A 19,069-nucleotide genomic window follows, 5' to 3' on the forward strand; every position below is an offset into this window, starting at 1 on the left:
TGCTTGCCTTGGTGAAGATCTCCTTTTGGTAACAGGGAGTTTCCCTGTCCAGGGGTGCTCTGGGTGGGAAAGTAATTCTGCCACCCAGACACCCTCTGGGAACGACAGCACCAAAGCAAAGTCAGGAGGCCTCCCAGTCCAGCCCAGTTGCCAGCAGCAAAGGAATGGGGTGGAAGTTGTGGGTCAGGTTTCGGGGTGAGTTCAGCCGCCCCTGGAAGCAGGAACCCTCCCTGGCTTTCTGGGAAAGCCGCTGAGCATGGCAGCCTGGGGGAATGCAGCCCTGTGTAATTATGGCAGAGAGGGCAGGCAGTGGATGTGCAGAGCCCAGGGCAGGCAGCTCCAGCACGGGGGCAAATTCTCCCCCTCCAAGAGGAGCCAGTGCCCACGGGAGAGGCTGGTGGGGTGGTGGGTTTGCTCTGTGGGGCAGCAGGGAGCTGTGCTTGCCCCCTGCCCAGGCTGCCACAGATTTTCTCCTCCTCCATCCCCCTGGGGCTCCACACCTCAGCCTCTGACTCAGCCACGGAGGAGGGGAAATGGCAGGGCTGGAGCAGCGTGGAGGGCTCTGTGCTGACACTGCCGTGGTGAGATGCTGATGAGTCTTCAGCCAGCACCTCTGGGCGCAGGGGCACTGCCAGCAAACTCGCTGATTTGTTTAGTTTTGTTTGTTTGTTTGTTTGTTCAGCAGCTGGCAATGCCATCCCTGCACCAAGGTGAGTCAGTGCTCAGCAGCCCAGTGCCTGCAGTTGGTTGAGTGGCTCCTCTCCTCCCCAGGGAGCAAAGCCATGGGGGATGAGTCAGATAGAAAATTAGTTTATTTCCACATGCTGCAGGGGAACTAATTTTGATTTAACAAGCAGGCAAGAGTGAGGTATCTTGAGTTTTTATTTCGATCCTACTCCACAGGAAACAACATCCACTAGCGTTATCTTCCTTACATTTGTTTGTGTTTGACTCAATACTGTGTTAAATATAAAATACTGATTGAACAAGGATGGATGGTGAAAAACATGAGATGCTAAAAAGATCCCTCGAGCCCTCCTCCATAAACATCCTGAATGTTATGAGTCATTTAAAATTAGTATAAAATAGGAGGACAAGCCAAAAACTTGCTCTGTGCCCCCCATGCTGTGCAAGGGGAGGATTTAGGAGCCTCTCAGTTTACAGAGAAGCCCACTCTGCAAACCCAGGCTGAAGGCAGGGTGGCAATGTTCCCAACAGAGCCCAGCCATCCATTCCTGCCCAGGTGTCCTGCCCTGGATTTTCAGAAGGAGACTGAGTTGAAGCAGCCTCAGAAAAGTCCTTCTGGCACCTCCCTGTGCCTCAGGAGCCCTTGGGACAGATTTAGGGCCAAAAGACCACCAATGGCAGAACAGTTTCTGAGATAAATCCCTTGGGATGAAGCCTACAGGCGTGGTGGTGGTCCCTGGGCATCCTCAGCCCCTGCCAGGGGACATTTGCCTGTGGCTGGGAGTGCTGTTTGCCTGCTCTGACCCCAGGGTGGTTCCCTGTGATGTTTGGTGACAGAGAGGGAGGAGAGCTGAAGTTGTCCCCGTGCCCCACAGTGGCTCTGGGAAGCTGCTCCCTCAGACTCAGTGAAAATTGAAGCAGGTGGTTGTGAAGCTCTGGCTGTCCTCCAGGTGCTTCACGGGGTCCTCACACGAGCCCTGTGAGGTAGGTCAGGGTCTTCGCCCCCATTTTACAGATGGGGAAACTGAGGCACAGAGAAGGGTAATGACTTGCCAGAGAGAAAATATGGCATCTCCCATTCTGGGACCTCTGTATCCTGCTAATCCAACCCCGGGTATGCTCCATCAACTGCTGGTTACTCACAGCTCGTCCTTCTCCACCTCTCCACCTGCAGCAGGTGACAGGGCCAGGGCTGGGCAGAGCAGCAGCTCTCACCAACCCCCACCAGCTCGTTCACCCCCGTCCCTAAGACCACCCATCACCCCAAGGACAGTCCCAGCCCAAAGGCTGCTTTGGGGTGCCCTGGGCACAGACCCCCAGCAGCCCCACGCCAGGCTGGGGTGGCAGGTACAGCTCCCAGAGCCTTTTACAGGAACCTTCTGCCTGTGGAAGTGAAAGCCCAGCAGATATTTTTGCCAGCCACGTCAGGAGGGGGTGAGTACCCAGCTGCTTCCTCTTTGGTAATTTGCTGCACAATGTCACAGCCCTGGAGAGCCAGTCCTGGGGTGCCACAGGCTTGGGGGGCCCCAAGCTCTGCTCAGCTCCCTGGAATGCTGCTGGAGAAACAGGAGATGTGGGATGGTGGCCATAAAGCTCCTTCACTTGCCACATGGTGCCAGAGGCTGCAGCTGTGATTAATCAAAGGCCAAAAAGAGGTGATGGGCAATTGATTAATTTGGAGGCTGATGGGGAAGGTGCAGGCACAGCCCAGCACACACCACACCCTCCTGGCTCCAGCAGCTCTGCCAGGGTGTTTGGGGAGCAGGATCAGGTGTGGGTTTGCCATTCTGCTGCTCCCAGCAGCTGGCTGGATGTTCCATGGCTCACTGGCCTGAGTTAGCACTGTGTGGCCATGGTCAGGCATCTGAAAACTGAGCATCACTGGGATCTCTCCATCACAGCTCACACCCAGGCTTCGTGTGGATGCATTCCTGCCCTGCAGCAATACTGAGAGTGTCAGAAATCTTTCCAAAAGTGGAATTAAATCTGGTGAGCAACAGGTTAATCAGCAAAATGGGAGCAGAGAAGGCAGGCAGCCCTGTGATCCCAGTGCAAGGAGGTTCTCTTCCCTCCCTCTTGGACAAAGGGAATCCCCTGAAGTGGATGGGCTGACCCCAGTCAGGGAGATGCCAGGAGCTGGATCCCAGCTCTGCTCCCTGCTGAAGGCACACGTGCAGCAGGGCCTGGGAGCAGGGCTGTGCTTCAGGCTGCCACTGGCACCAGGCTGGAGAGGAAAACCAAGCACTCCAGGGAGAAATTGTCCATAGGGGATCCCAGGGATGTACTGAGATGTGCACTTCATATTGGCTTAGAGAAAGGGTTTCCCAGTGCTCAGGGGCTGGGATGCCCTGGAAGAGATTCAAGTTTCAATCTCTTGTAAGGCTTGTTGAGTATGGACCCTCCCCTCAAGGGCTTGGGATGGATGTTTATGCTGACAGGACTTGGGATGATTTAGGAGCCAGTCCAGGTGGTGCAGGGATGTCACCACATCCCTCTCCCCTCATCCTGACTCCTCCAGTCCCCTCAGTGGCACACTCTAAGGACTCCAATACCAAACCCAGGGTGTCATAGCCAGGGGTGTGTGTGGCCAAGGTGCCCAGTCCCGTGGGATGCTCAAGGCCAGGTGAGTGAGTGAAGCTCCGAGCGAGTGGTCACTCCTATCACCCACAGCCCAGTCAGTCACTGTGCTCTGAAACCTTTGCCTAAAAAAATAAACAGTCCTCGAGGTTAAAAAAGAAAAATATTTAAAATCAGCCTCCAGGCTCTCCTGTCTGTGCAGGAAGGGCACCAACAGCTGCTGCCCACGGGGTGAGGGGGTGTTTTGGGGCGAGCCCGTGGTGCAGGCCGTGTCCCCGCTGCCCTCTGTGTGCCAACGTGCCGGGTGGCACAGACAAAGTCTTTAAGGCTTCTAGCGGGAAGTGTTGGTGTCCAGCGCTCCGGGCTGGTACAGGTACCTCCAGATGGCATAGTAGTGGATGCCAGCTCCGATGGCCACGAAGAGGTGCCAGATGGCGTGGGCGAAGGGGATGCGGCCGTCGCTCTTGAAGAACACCATGCCCAGGCAGTAGAAGAAGCCGCCGGCCACCAGCTCCAGGAGGCCGTCCCTGTTGGGCTGGGAGCACGCAATGCTCAGTGAGGCCAAGAGGGCTCTGCCCTCTCCCACCACCCCACTGAGACCAGATGTGTCCAGCTGCAGCTCTGGACTTCTCTGCCTTCTGCTACACTCCAGCAAGCCAGCAGGGACCCAGCAGCCCTGGGAGAAATGGAGCTAGATGATCTTTGAGGTGCCTTTCAATTCTATGATTCTGCGATCCTACAATTTCCAAACAACAGAGGCCAGGAAGGAGATCTGGGAGAGATGCACATGGTGCCTGCTGGGCACCCAAAGCACCTGCAAATCCAAGGTGAGCCACATCGTATCAGGGATGGCTTTATCCCTCACACAGCCTGGAGACTGCCCCAACCACGGTAGCCACGCCGCTCCAGGTTTTCAAATCCCTCCTGGGATTTGTCCCTCACACTGAGCCCAAGTGCTTCCAGCAGGGCCTTACCATGGAGAGGATGACCAAGGCGGGGAAGAAGCCCATGATAACGTAGCACACCAGCTCCACCAGCTTGTACCTGCGACAGACAGAGAGGCAGCTTGGAGCAGGGGCACAGGGAGCTTATGTTTGAAATTCCCACAGCAGTACTACAGGGAGAGGGGTGGCAGTGCCATCACGGCAGGTCCCACGTCCCCATGTGTGCGCTGGCCTGGGACCTGGCGCTTGGGACTCCGCGGTGACATCTGGAGCCTTTGGCTTTTTATTTGGTGCCACCACGTGGAGGAAGAAATTCATGGCAGCGTGTCCCTGCTCCGTGCCCCGAGCCCCACGCACCCACCCACAGGCACTCACCGCTCATGGAAGAAGAAAACGTAGACGGTCCCGATGGATGCCATGATCCAGATGATCCAGCGCATGTGGGAGGCCCAGGGACCCAACTCCCTCAGGTTCAACCTGCAAGAGCCAGGGCTGTGGTGAGGAGGGTCTAAGGCAGAGCCCTGGACTGGGCTCAGCCCCTCACCCCCGTGGCTGTCCCACCACAGGGTCTTCCCAACTTGTAACTGCCAGAGGCTGAAATCCATAGGATGTGTGGGTTTTGTGGAAATGGTGAGGTGCAACCTCGAGAAGAAGCAAAGCCAGAGAGGGAAACTCTATTTGTTGGAACCAGGATGATTTTTTTCCCCTTCAGTGGGGCCAGGTGAAGACCCCCCAGCCACCAGCGACTCACCAGGGAGCGTAGGACGCGGCGATGAAGAAGTAGATCACCATCCTGTCAAACATGTGCAGGCAGTGCTCCACAGTCCTGCAGGACGGACAGATGGGTCACAGCACTGGGGACATCTGGACCCTCTCCCCCTTCCCAAGCCCTGAGCAATCAGGGGTGGTACCTGAGATGCCTCTTCTTCCAGGAGATGGTGTGGAAGATGGTGGAGACAATGAAGAGGCTGGACAAGCCAAAGCCATAGATCCAAGCTGAGATGGTTTCCCACTGATCATCAGAGAGGATGTAGAGGATGGAGCTGCCGAGGATGCTGGGCAGGATCCAGAACTGGAAAGGCAAGCAAACCCGCTGTTTACTCTCTGCATTTCCATTGAGCAGCTACAATAGAGCCTCCACTTCTCCTTTTAGGTGTTTCTTTAGCTTCTGGTCAAAGCTACCACCCTTAAGGTGCACCACCCTGCATAGTGCAGCTCCAAAATAGTTTGTCCAGAAGGTAGGGAGGAGGAGGAGGAAGGCACAAGGAGGATGACTGTCTCTGAGTCATCTCCCAGGACTCAGACTGGGAATTGTCAACTCCCAAAAGAAACCCTGATGGGGGGAGAGGTCCCTCCCACTGCTACACAGGCAGCCCCATGGGCACCTGTCACAGCTCTTGCTGTGAAACAATCCATTTTCAGGGAGCTCTGAAAATACTCCTGCCCCACCGAGCCCACAGCCAGCTTGCCCAGGGACATGAGGCCACAGTGGGGGAGAGCAAGAAAGGTGCAAATCAACTTCCCAGGGCAGGAGAACATCCCAATCCCCAGGAGCACACAGGGAACATCTGCCTCACCACAGCCCTCAGACTCTCAGCCCCAGGGCTGAGCACAGATGTTTTTGGGTGTCCCTTGAGGTTCCTCAGTGGATCCCCAGAGAGATGAGCATCGTCCTCCCTCACCCAGGGACAGGGACTCACAGCGTGGGTGGCACAGTTGGCTGCATGCTCATATTCTGTGGGCTGGTACCTGCAGTTGGACGGGACACGGTGATTCATGAACCTGCAGAGAGAAGCAGGGAGAGAAACACACTCAGGGGACAGGGATGGAGCAAAACCCTTCTGGAGGGGTCTGCACAGGGCCACCCCCAGCCTGCAACCCTAACACAGCTCAGCTTTGCTCCAGCTGCCCTGCAGAAGGGACACCAGAGCACAGCGTGTCCATCTGGCTGTCCCCAAGTGCAGGGTCCCCAGGTCTTGCTCAGCCATGGCTGAGGCTGAAGCAGCTCCTGGGAACTGCTGCTGCTTGGAGAGCAGAAGGCAGGAGCCAGCTCTGCCAGTTGCTGTGGGCAGAAGAGGGGACATAGGGTAGTGGGCAGACCTGTGGGACCCCAACCCATCCAGGGGTGACACCTTCATGTCACAGCAGCATGCCCACCTGCAAGAAAGGTATCCCTGCAATGCCTTTGGTTTCTGGGTACCACCTGCACCTACCCCCAGAGCTGCACATAAATTGCTGTGGGGAAAAACCTACTGCCCTCCCTTGGAAGCCTGCATCTTTATTTCCATTTCTCATAGTCTTAGGAGGCATCAGCTTGCTCTTGGCATTCACAGGAATGTATGGTTTTCCCCTGCTGGACCAACAGGCAGCGATAAAAAATCATGTCACTCCATTGCTGGGTGTGTAACAACAAACTCAATGTGCATCCGGGATAACAGCTCTGAGCAAAGTCTCCTTCACCACCCTCTTCTGGCAGGAGACAGCAGTGGAGGCTGAGCAGAGGGAATGAGAAACAGGGAAATGCTGAGGGTTCCTTGCCTGCTCCTGACAATCTGGGGTTTTAAGACTTTTCCTGCTGTGGTTCAGGCCAGGACGGCCAAGCCGAGCAGGGGCTGTCAGGGCTGCTCGCAGGACCTGGGCTAATTGCTTTGTGACCCTGTTTGTCCCCAGCTCCAGCACCATCTGCAGCCTTTCACAGCTGAGTTGTGCCCAGCAAAGGGGCTCAGGGCTGGCAAGACCTTGCTGCTGGGCACAGGGTGATGCTTCAGGCCGGGATGCTTGGAAAGGCAGGAAAAGTCCCCTCTCCCTGTCCCCAAGCCACCCACGCCTGTGTGACTCCTCTGCCATCTCCTGCCTGCTGGCCCCACTGCCTGAGCCTTTACCTGTTCAAACGGAGCCAGGATGGATTAAATAGCTCAAATGACAAGGATTTGGTGTGGGGGGAATTGTGCAACCACAGCGGGGTAAGGGGTGCCCCAGCAGGTGACAGTGACAACGCACAGAGGGGCTCTGTTCCCAACCCCTGCCCTGCCCCCTGCCAGACCCTGGCACTGGGGGAAGAGATTCATGGTCCTCATCACCAAAAAATGTCAGGAATTAAGGGGGGGAATGGAGGGGCCAAGCTCCCACTGCTCTGCTCACCAAGGGCTCCCACGGGGTAAATGGGGGCTCAGCAGGGCTGGGAAGAAGCTGGGCACCCCTGGGGACATGGCTGTGCCCAGAGCACTGCCACCTCCACCCCAGGACACCAGGGATGCCCTCCCCATCCCACCACTCCAGCCACAAGGGTGGCAGAGCTGCCTGTGCTGGAGCCACGTCCTGGCAGGAGGATGTTACTGTCCCCAGTGTTGCCAGGAGACTGTCCCCAGCTCCCCTTCACTGTCTGCTTCCCTTTATTTTCCCTTTAATAATCAGAAGGAGGGGGGAAGAGAGGAGGCCAGACGTCCACATGACGTCACAGTTGCTGAGGAAACACGTTCAAGGCCTTTTCCTTGAATTTATTGATTTTAACAAAGCCTGCTCCATCTCCCCTCTGCTCTGGCTGGTGCTGTTCAGAGCAGCAACACTGAACCAATTCCACAACCTCCTCCCCAGGCCTGGGGGGCTCCCAGACCCTTTAGGAAGGTTTCCCTGGGGTGCAAATATCCTCGCTAGCTCTGATACAGGGGTAGAGAAGCTGGGAAGGACCACCCAAGCCATCTCCATGTAACAAGGTTGGAGAGCATTTATGTTCCTGAAGCTCAGAGCCGTGCTGGTGTGGGGCACCACAAACCTCCTGCTTTTCCCAGAGGGACAATAGCCTTGAGGAAGAACCCTTTTTTTTTTGACCTGGGGAGAAAATGATCTTATTTTCCTGCCCTGTTTTCTAGTTAGCATCATCCTGTGGCTGGTGAGAAATGGAGCATTAAGGATGTGGGACGTGGTGGGTCAGCCTGACCCCACTTTTGGGACCTGCATTGTGTTTTGGGGCTAATTTGGCACATTTCTGTGGTCCTGTATGCTCTGTAGAAATGGGAGCAGCTGGTGTTGGCACATCTGGCAAGGCAGGATAAGTCCCTGGCTGCACCTCATTTCCCAGGGAGGCAGAGGTCATTTCCTCCCCTGCTCTCCTGGGATTTTATGGACCAGCTGGTGTCATCCTTGTACACACTGGCATGGATGCAGGGCACAGGGAGCCCTGCAGCATTCCCAGCCTGCAGACAGTTGCCACACCAGTGTGCAGAACCCACCTCAAACCACAGCTCCAGCCTGGACAGACAGATGGATGCACTTGGAAACAGCACCCGTGACTCTTGGGTGCAGGAAGCCACAAGCAGGTGTTTACACACCACTGGGTGCTCCAGTGCAACTCAGAAGTGTTCAGGATGGCAAAATCCAAAAAACACAGAGAAGTTCAAAGCCTCCTGCAGAGCAGGGGCAGGAGCATGTTCATTTACAGGGATGAGTGTGGGAAGCAGGGAGCCAAAGGGTTCCTGGGCACCTTCTCCTCCCGGTGCTGCTCCTGGCACACTCCCTACAGCTGCCTGCATGAAGAGGGGGAGCTGCTGAGGCTCTGACCAGGGGTTATTCCCAGCAGTCCCACGGTTTTTGCCTGCCCTGCTTTCCCCTGGCCCCTTTCCCAGGGAGGGAGCCTGAAAAGGGCCAGTACAGCAGCTCTGGCCAGGGAAACAATGAGCCCCTTGTCCCTGGGCAAAGTGCAGAGCTGGCTTCCCAGGCCTGCTCCTTTCTCCTGCTCTCTTGGGTTGGGGTTTTTTTAATATAGCTTTAGGGGGTTTTACTGGATTTTTAAAAGGCTTTTATCCAAGAACAAAATTCTAGCCTCCGAAATTATGCAGATCTGCCTGGCTCTTCCTTTGCCAGGGTGGGAAGAAGGTGAAGAAAGGGATACAGTTAAATTATTCCTCAGGAGGGCTCATGTGGGACTCTGAGCTATCCTGAGGGCACCAAGAGAATCTGAATCAGTCACTCCATGGTCACCACACACTCACACAAGCAGAGCCATTGGACACTTGCAGTAAAGCTGTTCCCTGCATACATGAGGGGAATGGCCCCAAAAGAGACCCAAGCCAGTCTGCAATTTGGGACAGATGAGGCTTAGCCTTGCCTTTGACACAACTCTCTGGTTGGCCTCTGCACATGACTTCATGTCCCTCTCACTCCCCTTTCCCCTCTCTCCAAGTGAGAATAATAATTTTGACATCCTTTAGGCAAGCCAGTGATGGATAATGCGAGGAGGGTGTGAAATGACCACTAAGATGTGGATGGGGAGGTGTGAGTTGGATTTCTGCCCTTGAAAAGAGCTGCTCCAACACCTGCCCTTCCCAGCCCTGCCATAAATCAGGCTGTGCATGTGTCTGTGTGTCTGTGCACTGTGGGCTGGGTGCCACGGGACAAAGGAGCAGTCAGCAAGTCCAAGGTTATCCCAGGTGATACAAATCTCCTCAGAGCAGCTCACCTCTACAGGTTTCACCTAAAAAGGGCTTATAAAAGGGCTGGGCTTGCTCAGGAGTTGGCCTAAAGCCTGTGGAGATGGATTTGCTGTATATCCATCCCTCCTGCCTAAGGAGCTGGGTCTTCTCCAAGCTGTGTTCCCTGCTGGGCAGTTCTTGGGATCTGGCTGCAAAGGGAGATGATTTCTCCCTCCTCTTGTGACTGGATGTCACAGCTGCTTTTAAAGAAGCAGAGGAAGAACCTGGTGGTGGTCAGAGAGGGAGGCTTGAGGAAGAATTTGCTGGATGTTGATCAGCAGTGATGGTAAGTTCTGCTGGGGCTGCCCCTTGGTAGAACAAGGTGTCAGTGATGGAGCAGATGTGTCCCTGCAGGGCAGACTGGCCTCTCTGGTCAGGGCATGGCCTGGGTTTGCCCTGAGGCTGCACACCCAGCACAGATGTCAGGGCTTGGTCCTGGGGCTCGTGCTCACGTGGGAGCTGCTGTGGTGGCATCCCCGTAAGCTGGGGCTTGGCAGGTGCTCTGCCTCTGATCTGGGATCTGGTAATGCTCCAGCTGCATCCCTGGTAAGAGGCTTCAATCCCTTGAGCTCCTCTGTGGTTTGTAATCAGCTGAGTGCAGGGGAGCTGTGTGTGCTGGCGTGGAGCTGGCTGCTGCTGATGTGCACCGCACCATCGCGGGGCTCACCAGATGCAGGGCCACCTCGAACCCAGGACATCCCCCAGATTTTACTGCTTCATCCAGCCCAGGAGCACTTGTGAAATGCTGTTTTTCCTTTCCCCCCACTGACTCGGGAACGTTTGCCACGGGGGAGCAGAAAGGCCGAGGCAGCGCTGCCGGCAGTGCCATCTGCAGAGCCACCCACACGAGCAGCGCGGGGCACCCGCTGGGGCTGAGCCCTGCCTCCCCAGCCCCTTCCTCGGTGCCTGCAGGCTCCCACGCACACAGATGGCACTCGCTGCTCTGCCAAGCTGGGCTGTGCCTGCTGGAAGCTCGGGGGCAGCTCCTGGGCCAGGGGAGTGGGGCAGGCCTGGCCTTGGGCACCTCCTGTGACTCCAGCCCATCCGTGGGAGAGGGGCAGGGCTGATGGAGCAGGACAACTCCGCGATTCCTTCTGTCACATTTCCTAGCACAAGGAGCTGGCAGCTTGGGTTTGGAGCAGGAAATGGAAGGGTCTTTATCTAAGCCAGCATTTCCCTTTCTCGTGGGTAAATTCCCCAGATTTCTGGAGTAACCCACCCACATTCCACTGGTGCAAGCCTTGCTCGAACAAAGCGAGTCAAAAGGGGCAGCAGATCAAATCATCATCCATCACCTCATTCCTCCCACCCCAGTTTTGCTCACTGCCAGCGCTCTGGTGTGTGTGAGCACCCTGGGCTGGCTGTGGACCATCCCCTGGCACTACACAACCCTGAGGAACGATGAGCAAGGGCTGCTGCTGACTTGGAGGTGCTCCCAGAGAGGGACTGTGTGCTCAGCCAGGGCCGTGGTGTACCTGGCTCTGAGCCACAGGCACAGGTGTCCCCTGAGAAGGGACAGAGCAGGTGACCCCCTGACACACCCTGCTGCCTCAGAGGGTGCAGGAGGGAATGTGCTGCTCTTCCCCTGAACACACCGAGGGCATACTCAATTCCTTTCTTGCTCAGGGACAACCACAGGAGGCTCCAAGCCAGGCTGGATGCAGGCACTGACCATTTCTGCACCCACAAGAGCCCATGTACACCCAGCAGGGCTTGGCTGGTGGTGGAAACTCAGCAGTAACTCCCAACAAGGTGCTAACTGCCCATATCCCCATCCTACGGACAGGGATATTTCTTTTTCTCCTCAGCTCTCTATGTAGATGGTATCTCTAACTCTTCCAAGGTAATTCATGACCCTGCAACCACAGCAGAGCTGTTTGTTTATTCACAACAGATGGGACTGATGAGTGTTTCCCAAATTACTTTCTGAGCTGGGACTTCTTGTTTCATTTGGTACTCATGAGACATCCAACAACAGCTGATTAGTCACAAAATGACTCTGATGTCTCAGGTGTTTTGTGACTGTTGGAAGGACTGTTTCCAGAACTGCAAATCCTCTAATATTCATTAATTTCTTGTTTGGGAAGTCATTGTGCATGTTCCTTGCTGCCTTGCCTTGAGCAGGGATTTATTGGGATAAATCCTGAGCTGGCTCTGCCTCTTTAACTGCAGCAGCCCAAGGTGGGCAGGAGTGAGTGTGACCACTGGATCCTGTGCCTGCTGGCAGAAAATATGGATAGTTTGAGGGCTGGAGCTTTCCCAGCCTCTAACCCTGGCTGTGACTGTGAAATACATGGGCAGGTGAGCGTGTCCCAGGCTCACAAAATCTCCCCACATTATGGCCTGAGAGACACAGCCAGGATCTCATTTGAGATTCCCAGATGCTACTCAAGTACAAATCATATCTGTAAATTATTCAGCAAATGCCTCTGGACAGCGAAGGCACGGAAGGAAAATCATGTATTTCACCAGCCAAGCATGCAGATAGTAAGATTTCCATTAGTATTGCTTACAACAGAGAGCAGGGCTGTGTCTAATTCTGCTGTGCCAACCAGTGCTGCTCAGCACAGAGAGGAGCCAGCTTCTTGCCCTGACCTGATGATCTCTTTCTGCATAAAATCCTTTCCTCAACAGCAGCAAACCTGGGCTGTAAACTCAAACAGGAGCACAGAGTAGACTCCAAATTCTCCTGAAGGTCAGCACTGCTTGGCTCAACTCAGTGGTATCTGACTCATCCACCAGGAATATGACACCTGTGGCATCGTGTTATCATGAGAGGTTCAGTGTGATCACAGAGAGCCCATCAGGCTCTGGACTCCTTCATGAAAACGTTGAGTTTGTCACACCTGGAGAGACCTGATCTATGTGTTTGGCCATGTCTTCTCTGCCTTTCTCAGACCCAGACCTGGCAGCAGCATCTCTGGGGACTCAACAAAGCTCCTCGTGCAGCTGCAGCCAGGCACCCCTCAGGAGTGAAGGACTGGAATAAGTTGTGCTCTTTCCCCTTCCTTTCTTTGGGAGTTGTACTTGTTGGCATGGCTTTGTCTCACTGTGGAGCTGGGGGTGTGGGAAGGGAGGAGGAGGGGAGGCCAGCCCAGGACCAGCCCTGGCAGAGCCCCATTTCTCACAGTCACTGACCTGCCAGGCTGGGCAGTGGCTTGAATTTCCCATGGGTTGTGTTGGCTGCTGCCTCGTGAAGCTGGACACAGCAAACTGTGCCAAAGAATCACATCAGGCTGATATCCAACACCAGCTGAAGGGGGGGAAAGATCATGTGTTTCCCAGGCAGCCAAGAGACTGTCCTTGCCCCAAAAGCACAAAGCATGGGGCTCGGTTTGCCCACCCATGCACATCTTCAGTGTGGTGGTCCCCACCTGAGCCTGTCCTGCTGGATGCCCCAGCCCTTACAGAGGATGGAACAGGGAAGTCTGAGTGGATATCCCATTAAAAATGCTGCTCTGAGAGCTTGTTGCCTTCCAAATACCTGGTTCCCATTATGCACCCTGAGCTACATGAGGTAACTCCTACTGGTGCCACTTTAAGAGGGTATCTGAGTCAAGCTGGCCTCACAAAGCAACCAGCATGGAATTGGTTGATAACATCAGCCAATCCTGGTTTTTCCAAGCATTTTGGGGGCCTCCCATCTCTTGGAGCAGAGCCTTTTGCATCAGGGTGGTCTGTCTGCTCAGCTGGGGACAGACTGGTAGGTCTTGATGGGGCTGGTGCTTGCAAGGTGAGCAGCCCCTGCCTCTTGAGGAGCTTCAGGCTGTGGTATCAACACTGAAAGCATTTCCCTTCTCACTGCTTCATCCCACATGGGCTGTGGGGGAAGCAAAGCTCTTGGAAAGCATCTTGGAGTGTGTGGGAGCAGGCGAGGGCTGCTCATGTTTTCATGGCAAAGCAGTGGGGAACAGGTCTTCCCAATGTGGTTGCTCTGTCCAGGCTGTCAGCCTGGCATTGGTTTACTTGTGTTTGGAGTCTGAGCACCCCAACATCTCCTAGTCCTCCTGTTCCTGCTGGTTCTCCTCTTACTGTCTTGGCCAGAGATGCTGGAATAGCTGATGAATGTCTCCTTGCTCCATAATTACAGGTGCAGGGAGAAACAAGGAAGGTCTTCCCAGGTGCCTTTCCCCAAATCAGAGGATTTGGGTTTGGGCAAGTGTAGAATTCAGACCTCCATCCCCTCACACTGATGAGGAGGTGGCAATGCCTTCATTGCAGGCACAGGGAGGTGAGGACAAGCCTGGACCATGCAGCTCCAGAGGCCCCTGCTCCTGGGCTGAGACATAAATGTGAGTTTTCCCATCTGCTCCTCTTTGTGTTACCCCGTGCAGGGCAAGCCAAGCCAACACAGTAAGATTTAGAGCCTTTACCATGAACAAATCACAGGAGCTGCTATCAGTTTGTGAGGATGATTCAGTGCCCTGCAGCTCCCAGCAAAGCCCTCTCTCTCTCCACTGCTGCTCCTGAGATGCTGAAGCTGGCTGGATACAGCAGCTCCCTGATTAATCACATTTCCTTCCAATTACAGCTCTGGATGGATGGCCAAGATCTGGGAAGCATTCAATGTCCCCACAGGGAACTACTCAGCCTCATGGCAGCTTCGTGGGCAGGAAGGACCAGACCATGTCTGAGTTAAAACTGGGCCAAAAGGGGGTCAAAGCTGGTGGTGAAGGTCAGGGAGAGTTTAGTTACCAGGTCAGTGTAACCTGACCAATGAGCCCAGTGATAAAGATGCAGCTTGGTCTGAATTGTTGGTCTGGTAGGGACCCAGCACCGTTTTGGTGAGCTGGGAGGAAGAGTGGAGGGGGAGGGGAGGGATATCCCTGTGGTGGCTGGATAAAGCAGGAGGAATCCCATCTGCTCACACTCTGTGCTCTGCTGGTGTCGTGGTTAAACTCGGCCTGTGGGGCAGGAGATGGATATTGCTTGTCAAGGTTGTGAGTGACAGGGAAAGCCTTGCAGCAACTGTGCTTTGAAACTCCATTTCCCCACGGTGTCAGTGATGGAAGAGCCTCCTGGGCCCCACAGCCAAGCAGAAATCATCGAGTTTCTCATTTATAACCTCAGCATGTTCAAAGGGCACTGCCCTGCACCCTGCTCCACCATGGTGACATCCTCTCCCTTTCCTTTCCTCCCCTCTGCCCCAGCTCGAACTCTGCATCTCCAAAGCCCAGCCAGGAGGGATTTGGAGACAGCCAAGTGTCCCTCCAGCCCCGAGTTTCTCCTGGAAGTTCACAGAACGTTCCCACATTGATCATGGCTTTGCATCTCTTTGTTCTCACACAACACGTCTTTCAACACCACACTGTGTTTTATTTATTCCTTTTGGTGGGTGTATCAATGGCCAAGTTCCTCCTTTCTTGGTCCTCACTCAAAATTAGATAAAAGGACATGAAAAATGAAGCCTGTTCCAGGCTTTTCCTCCACAAGGAAAACTTTGATATTTTTTGGTTTTTTCAAGGAACATTATAAGCAAGGCCACATTCTCTGAAAAGATGTTGCAAGATGGAATCATAGAATTGTTAAGGTTGGGCAAGACCTTGAAGATTGAGTCTGACCATGTTCACCCCTAAACCACTTCCCCAGGTGCCAGATCCACATGTGTTTTTGAAAACTTCCAGGGATGGTGATTCAGCCATTTCCCCAGGCAGCCTATTTTAATCTTTCCTAATATCTAATCTAAACTTCCCCTGGTACAGTTTGAGCCCGTTTTGTCTTATCCTGTCCCTTATTCCCTGGGAACAGAGCCTGACCCTCACCTGGCTGCACCCTCCTGTCAGGGAGTTGTGGTCACTGAGAAGGTCCCCCAAGCCTCCTTTTCTCCAGGCTGAGTTCCCCACAGCTGCTCCTTATCAGACTTGTGCTGTATTATCCTTCTTTGGACCTGCTCCAGCACCCCACCATCTTTCCTGTAGTGAAAACTGAACACAGGATTTGAGATGCTTCTGCTGCTTTGAAGGGCACGTGCCACCGTGAGTCCCCTGGCTTCTGCTCACCCCAGTTCCCACCTCAGAGCTCAGCTGAACAAGCATCCCTGGCACAAAGGAAAAAGCAGCTTTAGGGTTTCTTTTGGGATATGCCCCAGCAGAGCATTTCCACGGAGAGCAGAGCTGGTGTGCACGGAGGGAGGGGGACAGGGATTATCCCACTGTTATTTTTGAGCACTGGGCTAAGAGGATCTCTGTGATGATAGAGGAAGCCCTGGGTTAGCATCACGTGCTGGTGACTTCCTTGGGGTGAAAGCCCAGGGAGCACCCATGTCCTGCTGCTCCCCATCCAGCCTGGCACACAGTGAGAGCTGGAAGATTCCCTGTGGATCTGACCCTTCCCATGCCCCACAGCCCTGTCCTGCATGTGGGCACCATCCCTGCAAGGCTCCCTGCAATGCCCCATCCCATTTACCAAGCTGTCTCCAAAAAGGACCACAACAAGGCTGGAGCATGCTGATTCAGGATAAATCGAGCAACAGGCTGGCAGATGGGTTCTGCTGGGGGAGACTGATGTCAGTGGAGCAGCCCCTGATCTGCTGCCCAGTTCCCAAAGAGCCTCTGCAGCCCTGCCATGGGGGAAAGGTATGGTTTTATGGTTTTCCTCCTGCTCTGGGGGGTACAGAGCTTTGGTCAGCTCCATTTCCCCCAGCTCTGTCCTTTGCATGCTAACTGGGCAGGGGAGGGTGGGGGTGAAAAAGTCTTGAATCCTCCATTTTCACAGGGTTTTGTACCAGGCACATTGTGCAGATCTGCTGGGTGCCTCCTGCCTCTTCCCCAGACAAAGGTTAGGAGGCAGCTACAGCTTCAAAAGGGTCTTTGAGCAAGTGGCCACGTTTCAGGCAAGTTTTGGAGATGTAAGCACGGACTTTCCCCATGGGACACCTGGAAGGAAAGGAGCTGATGGCTGGAGGGGGTTGGAGGATGGTCTCCTTTCCTTACCCAGCCCAGACAAACATCTCTCGGGGATCATCCTACCTGGGGCAGTCGAGAAACACCATCACCACTTCTTTTCACACAAGTTTTTCTCTGGTATCTACCCCTGACAGGACGCCTGCGAGTCTGGAAGTGGCAGCACAGAGCTCAGTGCCCTCAGGAGTTGTGCCAGCCCGTGGGACCCTACCCAGGCAGGAAAACACCCCCAGCACAGTCCCAGGGAGCTGGAGCAAAGCCTGTCCTCGGTGCAAAGCTGGGCAGCCCCAGCAGCCCGCGGTGCCCACCTGTGCATGCCCGGTGCCCCCAGACTCATCCCGGCCACCCGGGGAGCACAGGGCTGTGGGCAGGGCAGGCGTTGTCCCCGTGTCACCTGCCAGCTCCCTCCTAAAGGCCACATCTGATCCCGCAGCCGCGCGTGTGGCCAAGTGCCCTCTGACCTGTGCTCAGCAATCCTCAGGTTTCCCCCCAGCACAGGTAACACCGTGAGGTTTCCTGCTACACCTGAGCTTTTCCAACAGGTCCCGGCTGCTGCTGGGAAACCTCCCTGGGGATTTCATGGAGGGAGAGAAGGATCCACCAGCCCTGCATCCCGCTGTTGAGCCGAGGGGGTTCCACCGGGACCCTGGATCACATCGGTCCCTCCATGGGGGGTTCGATGCCAGAGCTAGGGTCTGTTCCCTCGGGAAGGCAAGATCCTGCTCCCCCGGCAGCGGGTGGTGAAGTTAGACCCAGCGAAAGGCAGCGGAGGTTCCCAAGGATGCCGAGAATCCTTTAGGGATGCAGAAAAGCAGGTAGCCGAAAGCCCAGCCCGCGCTTGCCCGGTGCTTTGAGGCACTCGGCAGCTTTCGAAGATCCTTTCGGGCTCCATCCCAGCCGAGCCGAGCCGAGCCCGGGGAGGGGTTGGGGCTGTCCGGGGGCTCTGCGAGCACCGGGGGTCGGGGACCGCCGCACCGACGGATTTACCTGGCGTAGCGCGTCTTCTGGAAATCCAGGAGCCGGGACACGAACATCGCGGCGGTGCCATGGGGGTCCCGGGCAGCGGCGGCTGCTCAGCCCCGGGCCGGGGGGAAAGTGCCGCCCGGGGGAACGGCACCAACTCGGCGAGCTCCGGCGGCCGGCGAGGAGAAGGAGCGGCCGGTCCAGCCCAGCCCAGCCCGGCACGGCACAGCCCAGCCCGGCCCCGGCCCCCTCCCGCCCCCTCGGCTGCTCGGGAGAAGCGACACGGGCAAAACAAAGGCGACCTCCAGGAGATGGGAGCCAGCCCCGCTGCCGCCCTCAGATGTGCAATGAAGAGGAGGAGGAGGAGGAGGAAAAAAAGCAAGGGGGGTGGGGGGGAATCCCTTCCAACTCTTCCCGGCCACAGCAACCTGCGCGATCTCCCTCCGCCCCCCGGCAGCTTTAAGCACAGCTAAAAATATCCCCCACCCTCCCCGCTGCCACCCCCGGGGGATCAAATAGCAGCAGATTTGAATTGAAAATGTGATTAAAGCATCGGGGAGGGGGAGAGCGCCGAGTGCTGGCATTCAGACGCTTCCCCCGGTACCCACCTGCTCCGCTGGCCACGGCTGGGTCCCCCCGAGGGTCCCCGAGACATCTCTGCCCGCCCCGGGGCAGCTCCCCAAGAAGCTGGTTTGTTTGGTTTGGGTTTTATTTATTTGGTTTTAATGATTTTTTCCCCCCCCCATTATTTTCCAGAGGCCCCAGCTGGGGTGGGTGGCTCTGCCTCAGCCCCACCATGCGTGGTGCCCCTGGGAGGGGACACAACTCCAGCACCCCTCGGGATGAAGGGGGACAAAGCAGCACGACAGCAAGGCAAGGATTAAGGACCCCAAAATCAGCCCATCTCCATCGTAAAGCCTTCACCCCTCCCTCCTCTACATCACTCAAGTAGGCTCCTGCAGGAGGTGACATCCCGAGGTACATCCGAGGTTGGACAGCTCGGAGGGAGATACAAAAGGTGATGTGGGCAGAGAGGTGCCACCTTTGCCACGGCTGTGCCAGGGACCGTGGGCACCCTCAGGCCAGCAGCTGAGGGACAAGAAAGGAGAGGTCAGCAACACCTGGAGGAGCAGAGCCTGGGTCACCCCACAGCACCTCTCCTTGCTGAAGCTGTGGCAATGCTGAAGGTGGAACAGCTGAGGACATCTTGAGGAGAAGGGCTGTGCTTGAATGGCCATTTCCATGGGAAATCCAGCACACACAGCTCTTCCAAGAGCCAAAGCAACCAAAAGGAAGGGATCCCTTCATTCAAGGCATGAATTAATCTTGACACCCTATGCAAGCCCTTCCAAAAGCAGCTGAATCCCTCAGGGGATGCTGCAGGTGCAGCTGCATTGTGGGGTGTCCCCCAGGCTCACCAGAAGCACCCCAGGATCCAGCAGCAGGTTCAGCCTTCCTGCACAATTCCCATTGTGGATGGAAGACACCAGTGGGGACCAGGCAGGATCCAGGAGATGTAGGGGCAACA

General features: G+C 55.6%; 1 protein-coding gene across 1 annotated transcript; it reads right to left on the bottom strand.

The window, feature by feature from the left end:
* Positions 1-864: 864 nt before the first annotated feature.
* Positions 865-17,719, bottom strand: MMD2 (monocyte to macrophage differentiation associated 2). The gene is made up of 7 exons (XM_021549464.2): positions 17,566-17,719; positions 5,909-5,990; positions 5,120-5,280; positions 4,960-5,034; positions 4,584-4,685; positions 4,239-4,308; positions 865-3,799 (listed from the first exon to the last, which is right to left on the bottom strand). The coding sequence occupies exons 1-7, from the start codon at positions 17,610-17,612 to the stop codon at positions 3,596-3,598; spliced, it is 741 nt and encodes a 246-aa protein (XP_021405139.1). The 5' UTR covers positions 17,613-17,719; the 3' UTR covers positions 865-3,595.
* Between the last annotated feature and the right edge of the window lie 1,350 nt (positions 17,720-19,069).

The sequence above is a fragment of the Lonchura striata genome, chromosome 16, assembly GCF_046129695.1.
Source record: "Lonchura striata isolate bLonStr1 chromosome 16, bLonStr1.mat, whole genome shotgun sequence".
In the NCBI taxonomy this organism is placed as follows: Eukaryota; Metazoa; Chordata; class Aves; order Passeriformes; family Estrildidae; genus Lonchura; species Lonchura striata.